General features: G+C 52.2%; 1 protein-coding gene across 1 annotated transcript in view; it reads right to left on the bottom strand.

The window, feature by feature from the left end:
- Nucleotides 1–455: 455 nt before the first annotated feature.
- The window catches only part of BCAS1 (brain enriched myelin associated protein 1), an 80,566-nt gene continuing 63,292 nt past the window's right edge, over nucleotides 456–17,729 (bottom strand). Inside the window, exons 10-12 of the mRNA XM_075527696.1 lie at nucleotides 10,640–10,705; nucleotides 5,450–5,710; nucleotides 456–530 (exon numbers count right to left, since the gene is read on the bottom strand). Coding sequence (XP_075383811.1) covers nucleotides 456–530; nucleotides 5,450–5,710; nucleotides 10,640–10,705 — 402 coding nt within the window. The remainder of the gene's footprint in view (nucleotides 531–5,449; nucleotides 5,711–10,639; nucleotides 10,706–17,729) is intronic.

Raw genomic sequence — 17,729 nt, 5'->3', positions numbered from 1 at the left:
TCTCTCTCAGACTGGAGAGTCTATTCTCCCCGATTCAGGCCCACATGAGGATCAAGTATTTGCCACAAAGCCTAATTACTTCCACGAGGCAGACTGCAACAGCCCGCTCTTGCTGGTTTTCAAAATGTAATCGGCCTGCGTCCATGTACCGGCTCCCCACATCCCCCTCCCCAAGCACCAGTCTTCTGGCCCTACTAGTTAACCTATGGGACCATCTTTACAGTGACTGACCAGGCAAGGCTGGGCCAGAGACGGGACAACATACACCTCAGTGAATACACCTCCATACACATGCGCTTATTGGGCAGGCGGAGTTCTGTGCAGCGGCCAGGAGACTCAGAAGTATGTACACGGCCCGGTCTGGGAAGGAGGCGGAGGAGGAGGAGGAGGTGGAGGAGGAGAAGGAGGTCACTCGATGGCAGGAGAGCCTGGTGGGAACTGTGATGGTAATTTGTTTACTTGGATTTGCCGATGGGTCCGATGGACACGGGGTCTGTCTGCACTTGAGCATCCAGCATCCGCTTTGGTCCCTGGAGAGCAAGAGGAAAAGAAAGACGTTGGATGCTACGGGAAGAGGTACCGTGTCATTGCTAGGGCTGTCACTTGTGTTGCCCTTCACCCTGCACCAGCCCCCGGGCGCAGATGCACGTGGGGAAAGCGCTTGACCACAAACCCAAAAGGTTGCCATTGGCGCCCACCCAGTGGGCACAACAACAAAGACGCACAGCCCGGGCCACAACCTTGCAGACCTCACGGAGCTCGGTGCTGCTCTGCACACGTGGGGCCCCCGTGACTCAGACTTAGCCGGCCACCGACGGCGTGGTTCGTGTGTCTGGTACTGAGATGAAACAGCAGCGCCTGGGTTGAGGCTGTCGGCAGGTACACCGCATGTGACATTGCAGGGATCCTCTGCCGCCTCCCCACTCTCGGCGCTCACTGCGGACAGACATGCACTATCAGAAACACTGCCGATGAGCAGGCCAGGTGCTGGTCTCCAAGGAGCCCTGGTGGCCCTGTGGGTGAGGCACGGGGCTGCTAACAGTAAAGACGGCGGTTCAGACCCACCAGCCGTTCTGGGGGACAAAGAGGAGACTGTCTGCTCCTGTAAAGATTTATAGTCTCAGAAGCCCTACACAGACAGGGTGGCCAGGACTCAGAATCGACTCAGTGTCAGTGGGTCTACACTGTGCTGGCGTGGGCAGTCCTGACAGACGGAAAGTTGGGCAACGTGAAGTGGAAGGGCACGCACACCTTTAGTGTTTGTGCGTGTGTCCGCCGTCTGGGACCGCTCCGCCTCCATCAGCACAGTGACCGAGGTCAGCTTCACGGCACCACAAGCCTGCGGTGTGTTCGTGGTCAGTGCCTCACACCACTGCCTGCCCTAAATCGGTTCTGTCTGATTCTCTGATTCCCACTTTGGGAAATTCTTGGACTAAACACTGAACTCAGGCCCTTCACTTTTACAATGGAGAGGGGGCACAGCTCGTGGGCAGCTGTCCCTTCCACGAGTTGAGACAACCTGGATGTAGCAGCTCCACCCCTCCAACCCCCAACTGTAGCTCACCTTCCCCACCGCCTAGTCCCGCCTAACCACTACCGTGTGACATTCTGGCAGACCATGCTCCTGGCTGAGTTGGCCTTGTCTGCTTCGCTTCGGTTTCCTCCACCAGAATTTACGCTCCCTGGGGTCCATGTGCTGTCGCCTTCATGCTTGGCGGCGTGCTGCTGCTGTTGTTACGTGCCATAGGGTGGTTCCGGCTTATGTACAGCAGAGCGACACACTGCCCGGCCCAGCGCCATCCCCATCATTCTCCTAAAGTGTGTGCCCATCGCTGGAGCCGCTGTCAGTCCGTCTCACTGAGAGCCTTCCTCTTTTTTGTTGTCTCTGTACTTGACCAAGCATGATGGCCTTCGCCCGGGATGGATCTCTCCTGACTACATGTCCAAACACATGTGTCTCGCCAGCCTTACCTCTAAGGAGCGTCCTGCCTGCAGTTCCTCAACACGATCTGTTTGTTTTTGGCAGTTCATTATTCTTCGTCAGCACTGTCGGTCAACTGCATTGATTCTTCGTCATTCTTTCTGACTCAATGACTAGCTTTCAGCTGCATATGAGGCGACTGAAAACACCACGGCTTGGGTCAGACACACCTTAGTCCTCAAAGCGACAGCCGTGCTGTTCAACACATAAAGAGGTCTTGTGCGGTAGATGTACAAATGCAACACACTCTTGACCGCTGCTTCCACGAGCATTGGTTGTGGAGGCAAGCAAGATATATATATATAATCCTTGACAACTTCAACCTCTTCTCCAGCTATCATGTTGTGACGCGCTGGTCCAGTTGTGAAGATCTTGAACCGCTGCTGCTGAGCCGAAGCTAACTCAGGGCGGTGGCCTCGCAGGCCTGTGCAGAGCTGATGGATGAGCGTTTCTGAGACTGGAAACCTTTCCACACGCACGTGGACTTATCTTTCTCCCGAGGACTGAAGCGCCTTCTGATTAGCAGCAGGTGTGCTGGAACCTCAGCTTTAACCTTTAACCTCACTTCTTCCACAGGAACCCCCAAAGCAAACCCACTGCCACCCAGTCGATTCCAGCTCACAGCGACAAGGCAAGGCCACAACTCTGAGCTGGTCAAAGGCCCGTAGAACTGGACAGTTACCAAGAGGGAGTTTCACTGAGAGCGCGCCCTTGGAATCTAGCCCCCAGGGGCGATCCTGTTTGCATTTAAGACATGGAGGACTGTCGCTTCCAGAATCACAGAAACTTGTAAGCCACCACAGTAAGACAGACAGACGACTGACTGGCCTCTGGCAGATCTATGAGGGGCTTTGAATGAAAAGACAGAAGCATGAAGACCCTCCCTCTGTGTGACTGTCACCCACTTTGTAGGGTGCCAAACGGATTAGCCTACTGCTCCCTTTTCCGGGAGAAAGCAAAAGAAAGATCAGCTTCCCCAGTGCCCCCGACAATGACAAGCCTTTTGTGCCACAGCCTAGAAGAACATGTAGGATAAAGTGTAGGCATCTGCTTTTGCAGCTGCCTGGATGGTTACAAGGAGCTCTGGTCACGTAGTGGTTATGCACTGGGCTGCAAACTACAAGGTCAGCAGTTTGAAACCCACTGGCGGCTCTGAGGAAGCAAGAGGAGGCCTGCTACTCCCTGAAAGAGTCCGCCTCAGAAACCCACAGGCCCAGTTCTACCCTGTCCTGTGGGGTCTTTAGGAGTCGCCATCGACTCAATAGCAGTGAGCTTTGGTAGGATGGTTTCAGCGCCCCCCCCCCAGGGGGTGGTATCATACACGCTGGGGACACTGCTTGGTATTCTGGTTCCGTGAAATGTTCTTTTGTAAAATGTCTAGATTGGGGAGTCCTAAAGGCATCATCCTTCTACTTCTTTTCAGACCCAGTGGCCTCTCTGTTAGAATGCCAGGAGGAAGACAGGGCTGAGTGAGGAGGGGACATTCAGGTGCTGCAGGAGTGCCCAGGCCTGAGCTCTGGCCTGTCCTGTGTTAACAGAAACTGCAATGGTGTTGGGCTGGGCCAGCCACGGCTGCCTGAGTCCTCTCTCAGGGAAAGGGCCAGGCAATGGGGGGGGAGGGAGAGGGGGGAGAATATGTGCAGCTGGGGTTATGTGGAAAACAGAGGCCTGGGAAGAGAGTGTATGTGGATGAATTCTTTATTCTCATATTTTAAGAAGCCTGGCAGGCTGGATTTCTGGGCTGTAGGGAGGCCTTCACCCTTTTGAGTTAGAGATGAGTCCCTGTCACATTCTCATAATTAATATTGTCCCCCACTTTATTCACCCATATAATGCAACATTAAAGCTACCTCCTACAAGCACATGGCAGATTGCTATCTGGCCGGCAGCTGTAACTACAGGAGCAGACATGCACTATTGTTCTCCAGGCTCAGGATCCACAGTCACCCTGCTTGCCTGCCACCAACCCTGGTGTTAGGTTACTCCTCCAATGAACTCAGGGACCTTTAGGGTGAAGGGCACAGCCCACTTGGTTACCTCTGTGGTTACTTGTAATTAGCGGGTTTGCACCCAGGGTGGACCATACCTTCAGGACCAGGGGTGTGAGGGGCGATGCTGGGAGAGTGGAGGGTGAGTGGGTTGGAAAGGGGGAACTGATTACAAGGCTCCACATGTGACCTCCTCCCTGGGAGATGGACGGCAGAGAAGGGGGGGGGGGAAGGGAGACTCCGGATAGGGCAAGATATGACAAAATACCAATCTGTGGATTATCAAGGGCTCATGAGGGAGGGAGGAGCAGAGAGGGAGGGGAAAACAAAAAGAGGACCTGATGCGGAGGGCTTAAGTGGAGAGCAAATGCTTTGAGAGTGATTAGGGAAAGAATGTACGGATGTGCTTTATACAATTGATGTATGTATATGTATGGATTGTGATAAGAGTTATATGAGCCTCTAATAAAATGTAAAAATTTATAAATTATCAAAGGTTCATGAGGGAGGGGAGAGTAGTGAGGGAGGGTGGAAAATGAGAAGCTGATGACAGGGCTTAAGTGGAGAGCAAATGTTTTGAGAATGATGAGGGCAATGATTGTACAAACATGCTTCACACAATTGATGTATAGATGGATTGTGATAAGAGTTGTATGAGCCCCTAATAAAATGTTATAAAAAATTTTAAAAAATTAGCGGGTTTGCATGCATGTACATAGCTGTTGTTGGAACTATACTCTCTCTCTCTCTGGGCTGATCTGGGTCCTGCAGAAACAGGGTTCAGGGTGGTCTTCATGGTTTGATTGTTGGGGTTTTGTTCTCTGAGTTTGCTGGGTATTCTCGGACTCCTGGCTCAGCTCTGAGGCTACAGTGGAGGTCAAGAACATCGTGTGAGCATGCAGGGCATGCTGGGTCTACTGTTCAATGCTTTAGATGTGACCTCACGGAAGCCCCAACTAGAGCCCAGGAGAGCTGTCTCTCTGAAAAGGGCCAGGCAGCACACGATGTCGGGTTTCTCACCCATTTGGTTTCTGTTGCAGCTATGTTGGGGCCGAACCCTGGCCAGGATCATCTATAAAGGAGTATGGAGGTATTCCAAGAAAACCTTATTAAAAACCAAACCAAACAAAGGGTCTGCTTTGGCCTGGTGGTTGTAGCCTGAAGACCCCTGGCATAGCTCAGTGCCAGGAGCATGTGGGCACTCTACCAAACTCTCACTCCCTGCCACTGAACTGACACCAACTCATAGCAACCTAAGGGCAGGGCAGGACTGGTCTCCAGTGCCGTAGCTGTTTATGGGAATAAATATCTTCAGCTGGTGGTTTTGAATTGCTGACCTGGAGGATTACTGCCCCCATTGCAACTGCTATACCACCATGGCACACAAGAGCTGTGCCACAAATATTTGGCACCAGTCTGGCCAGCTCCGGCCCACTTCCCTGAGGGGCCAGAAAGGAGAAGACGTGTCAAGTCCACCTACCAGGCCCTTCAGGAATCCCCGGAGAGAAGGCCTTGGCCTCTCGGCTCTCTGGTCTCCGTTCTGCAGCGGGTCAGCCTCCACCACGCATGGCTCAGTGCTCGGCGCCCCGTCTTTGGCCTCAGGCTTGTTGCTCTTCTGCTTGTTCAGCTCGGCAGCCACCTTCTTCTCCTTGGAGGGGCCCTCTCTGCCCCTGGGGGCTGCAGCTGTGGGCTCCGGCTCCGGCTCGGGGGGCGAGGGGGTCTTCTCTGTCGAGTCTGAGGTCTACAGCAATTTCAAACAGAGCACATGCTTAGTGGCTGCAAGTCACCTCTTGGTGGGAGTGGAGTAACTGGCTTAGAACACGGCTGCTCGAAGGGCGGGTGGTGCCTACACATTCCTGCGTTCTGGGTGGAAGGAAAAGAAATTTAATGTGCACACACTTATCCTGATGCCAGGCCCCAGGAGAGGGCATTTACCAATCTATCTAACTCACACATTCCCAGCAAGTGCCCTTTCCCTGTCTTCTGCACCAGGACCTGGGCTTTCCTTGGGGGAACTAGCTTTCTCCCTTCTCCAATCCCCATGGCCAGGTGAATCAACTCGTCCCCCGGGTCTGGGCATGTGACTCAGCCTAGCCAACCAGAGCCCTGCTGGCTTTCTGATTGGGCCAGGTTGGCCACACGCAGATATAAATGGAGCAGTGGTCAAATAGCCAGGAGCGAGGCCTACTGGCTTCCCACTGGATTAGAAACCATGAGGTGGAATCCTGGAGTCACTAGAGCAACTGTGTGGGAAAATCTGCCCCCAAATGAAGTCAATGAAGAGGTAAGGGGAGCAGAGTGAGAGAGAGGAGGCAGGAGAAGAGAGAAGCAGAGAGACAGACAGAGATATGGGAGCTGATGGCATTGTGTGTCCTGGATCAAGCTGTCCCTGAAGTCCCTTAAGTCAGAACATGGAGAGGGTTTCACCCCACTCACAATGAAATAGGCCCCTTTTCTTTGGGGGCACTCATTCTTTGTGAGTATGCCCACCTCAGTCTGCGGCGTGACATGATCCGTTCGCTTTGTGAAATGGTGGCGAGAAGAGACAGTTAGTTGCATGTGTGGTTGTCGGGGTGTCCTTGCAGTTTGTAGCCAGGGGGCTGTGGCAAAGTGAGGGTGACATGCTCTTATCTAAAGGACCGTGGCTGGCTGCCCCGCTGAGAGCACCCTGTGAGGAGTGCTACCCCATGCTGTCAGGACTCCTGGTTTCTCTCCATCTGAGAGAGGGAACTTGACATTGACTTTCAAAAATGCAGAACACCTCAACTTAAAAATAGCGACTCTGAAGGTTTCACTCGTTCACATAGGAAGCCTTCCCTGGGCCCAGGAAGTGCTCACCCCACCTTGAGGTAGGCCAGCAGCCTTCCTGAGAGGGGTGAGAGGAAGTCTGTGGGGGCGTTTGTGATTGAGGAGGCCGGGGCCAGTGAGGCTAAGTTAAAGGGAACGCGCAGCCACAATGGAAGGAGGAGAGTCCTGGTGACTGTGCACGTGGAAGACTAACCAGGTGACGGTGACTGTGTGCAGCAGCTGTCGGACCGAAGAAACTCCTGTGGGTTGTGATAGGTTTGTTCTGTGCCAACATGGTACATGTGAGAAGATATGGGTGGGAGGTTAGCCTGTCAATCAGGTTGTGGCCTGATGACCTCTCTTGGGGGTCAGAGATTATATAGCTCTCTGGAGGCCGACACCCCACTCTCTAGCGCTTCATCCACCTTCCTGCTTGTGGGCCACCCTGAGAGTTGAGGGAGCCCTGTAGCATTTCCACTGACCTCGGATCCACAGGACTCTGCACCCACCGGCCTGGGATCTTCCTGCATTCTGCACCACTGCACGTGGCTGTGGGAGTCTGAAGAGGGATTTATGGACTAGAATCGGACTTAGGCACTTGAGTTGACCTGGGCTGGGATGCTTTCTTGATATGTAATTACTTCTGGATATAAAGCTCTCTCCTACACATATAGGAGTATACCTGGATGTGTTTCTCTAGTCGACCCAACCTAACACAGTTGTGTCGTACCCACCAAAAATGCACTATGTTTTGTAAAGGAAATATTCGACTTCAAGAAGTAGGTCGTTCTGACCCCAAAGCTTGGTTCAGGGCAAACCACCACCCCAAAAGCATCCCTGTACGATGGGGCCACCGGACACAGGTTTACAGCCTCTGGCCCTTGTGGTCTTGAGCTGTCCCTGGCTCAACATGTCCGAGGACAAAGTTGTGGTTGTGGTTGACAAGGTAGTAACAGGGGAGATGTGACATTTCCCACAGGAGACTGGAGTTCACCCTCAGAAACGGGAGCAGGTAAATGGACTAGGGTCCCACCCTACGCCTCCCAAGGTGACCCCTCGCCAGAGGGCAGCCGTCATCGTCTGAGACCAGCAGCAGACACCCCAGTCCTGGAAGCACGTCTGTGACCACAGGCCCCGAATATGACTGGCTGAGGGCAGGTGCCAGTGTCCCAGCCAAAGTGAAGGTCCAGCATCCCAGAAGCACCAACAGCTCAGAGCACAGGGCCCAGGGAAAGCAGAACTTGGTTCTGCTCTGTGGCGGTGGACACCCTACCATGCTCTGCGGGACTCAGGACATGCAGCCCCAGGGCCCAGCCTGACCTCTCTCTGTTGCATGCCTGCGGCGTGACCAAGGATAAATCACGTGCCCCCTCTCTCCTCGCCTGCGTGGGAGCAATCACACAAGGTGCAGCTTGTGCGGGTGGCTGAGAGGACTGAAGGTGTGAATCCTACCATGTCTGAGCTCTCCAAGTGCCACATGGGGTGGCCAGCCATCCCAGTTGGTCTGGGACTGAGGGTTACCCTAGATGGTAGACTTTTGAGATTTAAAAAGCAATGTGTGTCAGGCCGATTGGCATGTGCAGGTGGCGCTGGCTGCCCCTTTAAGGGAAGACAGATAAGCCTTTCTTGCCAGGGCTGGTACAGATCATCCAGCAGCTAACCAAACAGAGGCTCGAGTCCCCTGAGAGGCACTGTTAAAGAAAGGCCTGGTGATCCACTTGAGAAAACCAGCCCTGGAAACTTTAGGAGGTTGAGTCGATGCGATGCTCACGTGGGTCCCAGAGAAACCCCGGTGATGCAGAGGCCCGATGTTCAAAGGTCGGTGGTTCGAACCAAGTAGCTGTACCTCGAGAGAAAGACACGGCTGTCTGGTCCTATAAAGCTGATGTCCTTGGGGGCCTTCGGAGGCAGTTCTACGCTGTCCTGTAGGATCACTGTGAATTGGAATGCACTCTGTGGGAGTGGGGTAGGCTCTTAGCTTTCATGTCAGCATCCTCAGCCTTCATCACGTGCCTGGTACCGATGGAGGTGGCACTGGGTCCCTAATTGATGCATGCTATGTGTCTCTCTTCTCCCTCCCCCCTCGATGCTGTCTGCTCCGATCACATGCTTGGTTCGGCCCCAGCCAGGCTCCTGTGCTGTTCCCTCTGCCTGGTGTTTTCCCGAGCCTCCGGAAGAGAATGCATCTCTTCTATTGAGTACCAGCGCAGAGCTAGCTCCTGGGAGTGCTGACTTGTCCCTGGCTGTCCCAGCAAGCCCCAGCTCAAAGCCACTCACTGGGAGCTCCTGTCCTGATTGTCCCACCAAGCCTCCATGCTTACCATTACCCCTGGGAGTGCCATCCTGTCCCCAAGGGTCCCAGCAAGTGTTGGCTCAGTGCCACTGCTGGCAGTGCCATCCTGGGCCTCCTCCCTCCCCAGGCCTGTGTCCGTCCCTCTCGAACATGTCTTCCTCTTGGGCAGTCATCCTGGGAGTCTGTGCTCATTTGTTGGCTCCCTCCAATGGGTGCTGAGCTCCGGGCAGCAGTGCTCTCCTTTGCTTTGTCCCTAGTGCTCAGGGCCGCACGGACACCTGAAGGTCTCTGCCTGAACGCAGCCATGTTTCATCATCAGAAGAAAGGCTGGGCTGGATTCAGTCATCCACCAGCGATTCTGAGCGAGTGGTGTGAGTAACATTCCTAAACACCCATGGCTGTCAAGCCCATTCTGACGCCAATTGGCCCCATTCATGGCGGGTCTCCAAAGCTGCGAATCTTTTTGGGAGCAGAGGAGTGGCTGGTGGACTTGAACTGCAATTGCCTATGAGCAGCACACCAATGAGCCTAAAACTGAACTCACTGCCGCCGAGGTGATGCTGACTCATAGCAACCCTGTAGGTCAAGGCAGAACTGGCCCCGTGGGTTTCTGAGACTAACTCTTTATAGGAGCTGAAAGTCTTGTCTTTCTCCCAAGAGCAGTGGGTGGTTTTCGACCTCCTGACCTCGTGGTTAGCAGCCTCATGTGTAATCACTAAGGGACTGGCATTCCTTTCAAGTATAAAAGTAGCAGTGGAGATTTATGGAGCCCTCTGCTCTCTGTGCACATTGTACCTACACTGGTTTCCCTACCCAGGACCGCAATGCCCGCCACTACCGCTACTAGCCCATTATTCAGATGGGGAAACTGAGGCCCCGAGCGATTTGACCATTTGCTTTAAGCCACACAAATAACTGATGGCTAAGCCAAAATTCAAACCCAGGGCAAGTTGAGGCCATGCACAGGCTCTTAGGCACGTTTCTATAGGACCCAAATCAGCAGCGGCCGTTGGAGGGCATGTCACCAAGGTGTGTTCTTTCCTCTAAAAACGAACAAAGTACAGGTTATAAAATAGGGGGTACATATACAGTTACTTAAGTCTGATAGATGCCATCCTTTAGAACAGAGAAAAACCGGGAAAAGAACCATGATTTCAGAAACGCCACCAGGCGGTGTGACACGGAGGTTCCCCGCTCCACGGCACGTCACGGGCGTGGGGGTGGGTGGGTAGAGGAACAGGGTGGGGAGACAGAGAACTAAGCACCAAATGAATCTACGCAAATTGTGCCGAAGGCCATGAAGTCGAAGAGCAAGGCACAGCAATGGCAGGCGGGCAGGGATGAGCTCTTTGAGGAGGTGACATCCATGCCAAGGCTTGAGGGACGGGAAGGAACTGTCCAAGGAGAGAAGGGATGCCAGGTGCCAAGGGGTTGCCACAGCACAGAGCCAAGGAGCCCTGGGAGGTTCAGACTTCTACCTTCTACCTGCTGTGTCTGGGCACCGCATTGAAAACAAGGCTGAAGAGAAGAGGGAGGGATGGAGGGAGAGAGAGAGAATATGCCAGCTGAGCCCACCACCAGGTCACTTACTTGGTGGGTGGGATCTTTCCCATTTACTCCTTCCGAATTGGTACTCTCACCTTCCTCCTTCACTGACTACAATGAGAAGCAGACAGTGGCCTTTAGCAACACACACAGTCAAGCCGGTGGGGGGGGGAGGGGGGGCTGGGCGGGGGGGTTGTCCTGAAGGAGGATGGACTTGGGCACTGGATGACTTAGGAGATGCTTTAAACTCAAATTGGGGGTCTCCACACACAAGGAAGACCAAATCAGCAACGCATTACGACTGAACCACATGGGTATATTGGGAATGCTGGGATCAGGAGGAGGTTGCCCATACGGGATGAGGGACTCCAGGAATGAACAAATGAGCCAGGAGTGGCTTCCCATGGGTAATGCTGACGCAGTGAGGGTTTTCATTGAGGCAAGCCCCTCCCCTCTGGTGGAGAGATGAGCCCTGGGGGAGCAGTGGGTTACACGTTGGGTCACTAATGATGAGGTCAGCAGTTTGAAACCACCAGCCGCTCCTCAAGAGAAGGTCCTAAATGATGAGGCTTTCTACTCCCGTGAAGAGTCACAGGCTCTGCAATCCACGGGGGCAGTTCCACCCCATCCTGCAGGGTCCCCACGAGTCAGCATCTACTCGATGGCAGTGCATTGTGTGGCTGTTTGTTCCTTCCAGTGGGTTACCAAGAGCCGCTAGGCAGGGAGTTTATTTTCATTCATGAGGGGGGGTCACAGGCGGATGGGTGAAGGGTTCGAGCCTCACCATCTTTACCAGGAAGAAAGCCCCATTTTTCAATGGCCAGTGCCTATGAACTGCTGACCTTGCTGTTACATAACCCACTACACCACCGAGACTCCTGAAAAAAACCCAAACCCAACCAAATTCACTGCCATCGAGTTCATTCCAACTTATCGCAACCTTAGAGGGCAGGGTAGGGCCGCCCTGTGTATTTCCAAGACCGTACCTCTCTATGGGGCAGAATGTCTCATTGGGGCTCCGTCTCAGCTCACTGCTGTCTAGTTGATACAACTCAGAGCACAGTGGTTCTCAACCTTCCTCATGCCGCGACCTTTTCATACAGTCCCCAGGGTGTGGAGACCCCCAACCTTAACATTATTTTCGTTGCTACTTCATCACTGTCATTTTGCTACTCTGATGAATCGTCATGTAAATATCTGATAGGCAGGATGTAGTTTCATGGTTACAAATTGAACCTAATCAAAGCACAGTAATTAATCACAAAACAATATGTAATTGTGTATTGTAAAATATTTATTTCTAATGACAAATAAATGAAATTTTGTCTTAAAGCACGGTGTAGCATGGGTAACGGTTTTCATGCCGGGTACTTGTATGTGGACGTATCTGCCTGGAGACGGATAGAGGAGCGGTGTCTCAGTTCCTAAGACCATCGGAAATTTATGCTTTCTGATGATCTTAGGGGACCCCTGTGAAATGGTCATTTGACCCCCAAAGGGGCCTTGACCCACAGATTGAAAACCGCTGTCATAGAGACTCTATGGGACAGGGGAAAACTTCATGTGAATTTCCAAGACTGTACCTATTCACGGGAGTAGAAAGCCTTATCTTTCTCCTGATTTCGAACTGTGGACCTTGCAGATACAGCCTAATGCATATCCGTGTGTCAGACCCTGTGTGAAAGGATGGGAAATCCCGAGGGGGGGGGGATGTAAAAGAAGAACTGGGCTGAAAGCAACTACAGTGAGTGTGTGTGAGTGTGTGTGTGTGAGTGTGTGTGAGTGTGTGAGAGTGTGTGTGTGAGTGTGTGTGTGAGTGTGTGTGTGAGTGTGTGTGTCTGTGTGTGTGTGTGAGTGTGTGTATGTGTGTGAGTGTGTGTGAGTGTGTGTGTGAGTGTGTGTGTGTGAGTGTGAGTGTGTGTGTGTGTGTGTGAGTGTGTGTGTGTGTGTGTGTGTGAGCAAGCTCACTCACAAGAGCAGCCTGTGACAACACAGCTAAGGAACTGGACCCCATGGGGATTTCCAGGAGAAACAAGGTCTCCGAGATCAAGGGTCCATGTTTTACCAGGATCCTCGCGTGAGGTGGAGACAGGCTGCGGAGACAAAATTCTGCAGCCAGCTGACCTCAGGAAAACCTATGCCAATGCGCTCTGTGAGCCAGGGACGGCCCTCACTCTGCCTTCCTGTTACTGCTTCAGAGATCCCCACTTCATACAGCTGAGCTCCCCCCAAAACAGGACGGAGACAGTCCCCCCAATGGAGCTTCCTCCAGCACCCTCACTCCTGGGACCCATGGGCCAGAATCGCAGGCAGCAGCCACTGCCAGAACTCACCAGGGCGACAAACGGAAAGAGAGCCTGAGTCTGAAACCTGGCTTTCTCATTCACCTGTTGTGGAATCTTGAGGAAATGGTCCAAATGTTCTCTCTGGAAGCTTCCTCTCTGGCATGTGGGGCAGGGGCAGCATGTTATCTCACAGGGCTTTTCCAGTTTACTATGAGAACGTGGTGCATGCAAGGTGCACAGCCAGTGCCTGCCAGGTCACAAACCCTCAAGGAGCCCCTGGAGGCCCGGTAGGTTAAGAGCCGAACTGCTTGCTTTGAGGTCAGTAGTTCAAATGCTCCTGTTTCGGAAACCCCAAGGAGCAGCCTACTCTGTCGCGGAGGATCACTATGCACCCGTATCGACTTGATGGCAGCGGGTTTCGTGTTTTATTATTGGTCATGGTCAACAATTGTTGTTGTTGCTAGGTGCCATTGAATCTCTTCCGACCCATAGCGACCCTATGCACAACAGAACGAAACACTGCCTGGTCCTGTGATATCCCCACAACTGTTCTTATGGTTGAGCTTATTGTCTTAGTAACTGTGTCCATCCAGCTGGTCGAGGGCCTTCCTCTTTTTTCCTGCCCCTCTACTTTTCCAAGCATGATGCCCTTCTCCAGGGACAAGTCTCTCCTGACACCACGTTTGAAGTATATAAGACCAAGTCTGGCCATCCTTTCCTCCACAGGTGGTGGCAATGGCTGACACACTTAGGTGCCAAACAAAAAGATGGCGGGTTGAGGCCACCCAGATATGCCTCCGAAGGCCTGGCGATCTACCACCCCCTCAAATCTGCCGATGTAAACCCTACAGCACCGAGTTCTACTGTGTCATGCACACTGGGACTGCCATGGGCTAGAATCAGCTCTGTGGCAAAGGGTTTGCCTTATCACTGTCCCTGCCATTGATAACCAAGGAGTGTCAAAGGGCTAAGCCACTCACTTCCACGGGAGGAAGGAAGACAGGTCCTTGGGTGGAGACAGGCATTGCCCACGCAAATGTTTCTACTGTGGGAAGCTTTTCCGTTATATGAACAATCAGTATGAACACGAGGGGGACGTCAGACGGCCATGGGAAAACTCTGTGATCTTCACATTCCATTTTCCCATGAGCCCTCTGAAGCCTCCTTGTACTTTAGGAACCAGGGAAGCATCTGAGATGAAGAACGTTGCCTCCAGGATGCCTGGGGTTTGGGTTTTGTAAAGTCACCATGGCAAACCACCCTCTCTACCCCGCTCCTCCAGACGGTCCATTTCCCATGTCTTATGAGACTTACTGGATCACATGGCATAGACGACATTCTATCCTTTCCTGGCTGTCTTCCCATTTGGGCCTCGGGCTTGCTCAGCCTGAAAACTCTGTTTTTCTCAGCCCAAGAAAGTTATGGCCACCACAGGTTTCTCATAAAAACGAATGGTTGGAAGAAGCAAGAGACTTGAGAAGGATCGGATGGACTGATGTCTGTGGGGACAGCTTGGAAGGAAGCAGCGCCGTCCAAGTACAAGGTGTTGGGAACACGGACGGATCCTGAATCTTCGTCTACCAATTTCCTTCCACCACTTCCATGGCTTTTCATCTGCCTACCTGGTTTGTGGGAACACGAATGCAGGCATCTACCCACTCACTTTTTAAAAATATATGAGCACTTCAAACACCCAGTTTCCTGACGTACAGTTAATGTGGATGACAACCCTTTTCTAGTTAGGGCATGGCAGATGTCTTAGACATACCTTGCAATTATTTTTGAAATCCTGTAGGAGCCCATAGTTGTGTGTGTGTGTGTGTGTAGGTACATCTATTTGTGTCAAGTGCAGTGCTAGGATGTATATGACTCCTAGGCCTTCACTCCTAAAATTATGGCTTTTTTAGAAAACGATCTTTTTCTTTCTTTGGAGAAATTCATGTCATGTCTGAAAAGAAAATGTTATCTTTAGGGCTGACGTGGGCAATGCATTTCATTGGGTCCTTTCAAAAACACTCACCCAAGTTCAGGAGAACCCAAGGAAGCTGGGAGAAAAACATGGATCTTTTCCAGGCGGCGAGGGCTAGGAATGCAGAAGGCTTGGCCCTGTCACAGTGGAAAGCTCCCGAGATCTAGAGAAACCTGGCAGACCCGCCCACTTCTGGCTCAACAGGTCTCAAGGGAGCTACCTGGAAACTGGATGAGGTCTCTGAAAGGAACTTGGGGGGCTACATGTTTTGCTGCTCACCAAGGTCAGCAGTGTGAACCCAGCGTTGCTCCGCAGGAGAAAGATGAGGCTGTCGGCCACTGTAAGACTCACAGCCTTGGCAGCCCACAGGGCAGTTCCACTCTGCCCTAGAAGGCGCCTGTGTGCTGATGCCACTGTCTGTCTGGGAGCAACTAAGGGAGGTTAAAGGATGCTGGATCCAAAGGAAGCTCACTGCCGCCTGGTGGATTCTGACTCCTAGCAGCCAGGTGGGGCAGAGCAGAACTAACTGCCCCAGTGGGTTCTCAACGTGGTAAATCTTTACAGGTGACGCTGGTGGATGCTTCACACTGCTGACTCTGTGGTTGGGGGCCCAACGTGTGATCTATCAGGCCACCCGGGTTCCTTTTTGTGGGCAGTGAGTAATAATGAAAAATGGAGAGTCTAAGATCTGGTGCCGTGACTCCACTGAGGCATGCATGGACCCTCCCCCCGCCCAACCTGTCTCCTCCTGCTTCTCTTACACCAGCATCTTTGGGGGTCGACCGACCCTTTCACAGGGGGCGCCCGATGCATAACAGAAGAAAATTTACAGTGATAAAGTAGCAATGAAAATAATTTTATGGTTGGGGGGTCACCACAACATGAGGAACTGTATGAAAGGGTCATGATCCACTGGACACCCCCTTACAGAAGGGTCTCAGGGAGGAGACGAGCCAGTCAGGTTGAGATGTAGCAACAATGAAACATAAAACTTTCCTCTAGTTCCTAAATGCTTCCTCCTTCCCCACTATCATGATCCCGATTCTACCTTACAAATCTGGCTACACCAGAGGATGTACACCGGTACAGACAGGAACTGGAAACATAGGGAATCCAGGGCAGATGATCCCTTCAGGACAAATGGTGAGGATGGCGATACCGGGAGGGTGGGTTAGAAAGGGGGAACCGATTACAAGGATCTACATGTGACCTACTCCCTGGGGACGGACAACAGAAAAGTGGGTGAAGGGAGACATCAGACAGGGCACAATATGACAAAATAATAATTTGTAAATTATCAAGGGTTCAGGAGGGAGGGGAGGGAGAGGAAAAATGAGGAGTTGATGCCAGGGGCTTGGGTAGAGAGCAGGTGTTTTGAGAATGATGAGGGCAATGAATGTACAGATGTGCTTTACACAATTGATGTGTGTATGGATTGCGATAGGAGGTGTGTGAGCCCCTAATAAAATGATTAAAAAAATAAAGGGCCATGGCATTAGGAAGGCTGAGAACCACTGCCCTACACTATGAAGCCCCCAATCCCAAAGGTCTTGCCTGGGTCTCCTTTATCCCTTGAATATTCAGACTTCTCCAGTTTCTCCTGTTAGGACATTTCCCCCACAGTGTGAAATGGAAACAAACAGTGGTCCCTTACAGCCACCTGCAACAGAAAATTTCCCCAACAATGTGTGACAAAAGATAGAGAACATTCTGTTGCAAGGATGTATTAACAGACAGTGTGTGGGGGTATGACTTTAAGTCATATGGGACCTTCGGATTGAAAGATTGGTTTCAGGTAGTTGCAGTAGGTGGTTTAGAGAGTTTTCATGTTTTATTTTGTAACCCAAGTTATTTTACTTCATGGGGTTAGAAAACTCCACCTTACCAAGTGCAGTTAGCTTAAAGACCTTTAGTGAATGCATTCTCTATGAATTTTTATAACTTGCCACACGGCTCAAAAGCCGACAGGTGGAAGCAGATGTCACCTCAAAGGGCCAGGTAATGCTGAGAGTCTCCTCTTCTGTGCTGACCATTAGTGATGAGAAGCTAGGCCCTGGTGTGTAGTCAGCCAGCAAAGACACCCGAGACAGGCCTGAGACGGAGCCAGCCTTACTGTGTGTGCCGTGGGCTGGCTTGTGGTCAACAGTGGTTTCCCGTGGTGACCCTGAAACCCGACTCCATGGAAAACATCTGAACACGACCCCCCCAAAGTGAAACTTCCAAAGTCAAGGTTCCATCGTCTGTGTTCTGATCTCACACAAAGACAGCCTGTTTTGCGCTGCTGCGGGCTCCCCGCTGGTTCCCCTTCTCCATAAAGACTCCCCTTTCCTCCTCGGACTCAGCATGGGGAAGCTGACTGCACCGCTTCAGGGTCCGATGCCTGTAGTTCAGATGGCAGTTGGGGCCTCCTCTTTCAAGTGGAGCCCTGGTGGCCTAGTGGTCACACCAGGTCAGCAGTTTGAAACCACTAGCCACTCTGCGGGGTGGGAGGAAGATGGGGCTTTCTACTCCTGAGAAGACTTAGTCTTTCAAACTCACAGTGGCAGCTCTACCCTGTCCTGAGAGTCGGCATAGACGGGAGGGTAGTGGGTTTCCCATGAAGAAAGCTTCATGCTGGTTGCCTGGAAGGCCCTGACATTCTAATCTCTCTTCATGCTTCCCTGTTTCTTCAGTCCACCCAGAAACAAGGGCATTGATCCCCCTCAGCATCATGGCCAGCTCTGAGGGGATCCCACCTGCAGTTCACTTGAGTTGCCAAAAAACAGGCCTGAGAGGCTTTCTTTTGCTGGGATTGTTATGGGCCATTTGGAAGCCCAAGCTCAGCTCCAAACCGCAGAGACAAATGACTATCAATTCAGGGGGCGTCGCAGGCACCTGCTCT

Source organism: Tenrec ecaudatus, chromosome 12 (genome assembly GCF_050624435.1).
Source record: "Tenrec ecaudatus isolate mTenEca1 chromosome 12, mTenEca1.hap1, whole genome shotgun sequence".
Taxonomy (NCBI): domain Eukaryota; kingdom Metazoa; phylum Chordata; class Mammalia; order Afrosoricida; family Tenrecidae; genus Tenrec; species Tenrec ecaudatus.
This window is presented reverse-complemented; position numbering and strand designations above follow the sequence as displayed.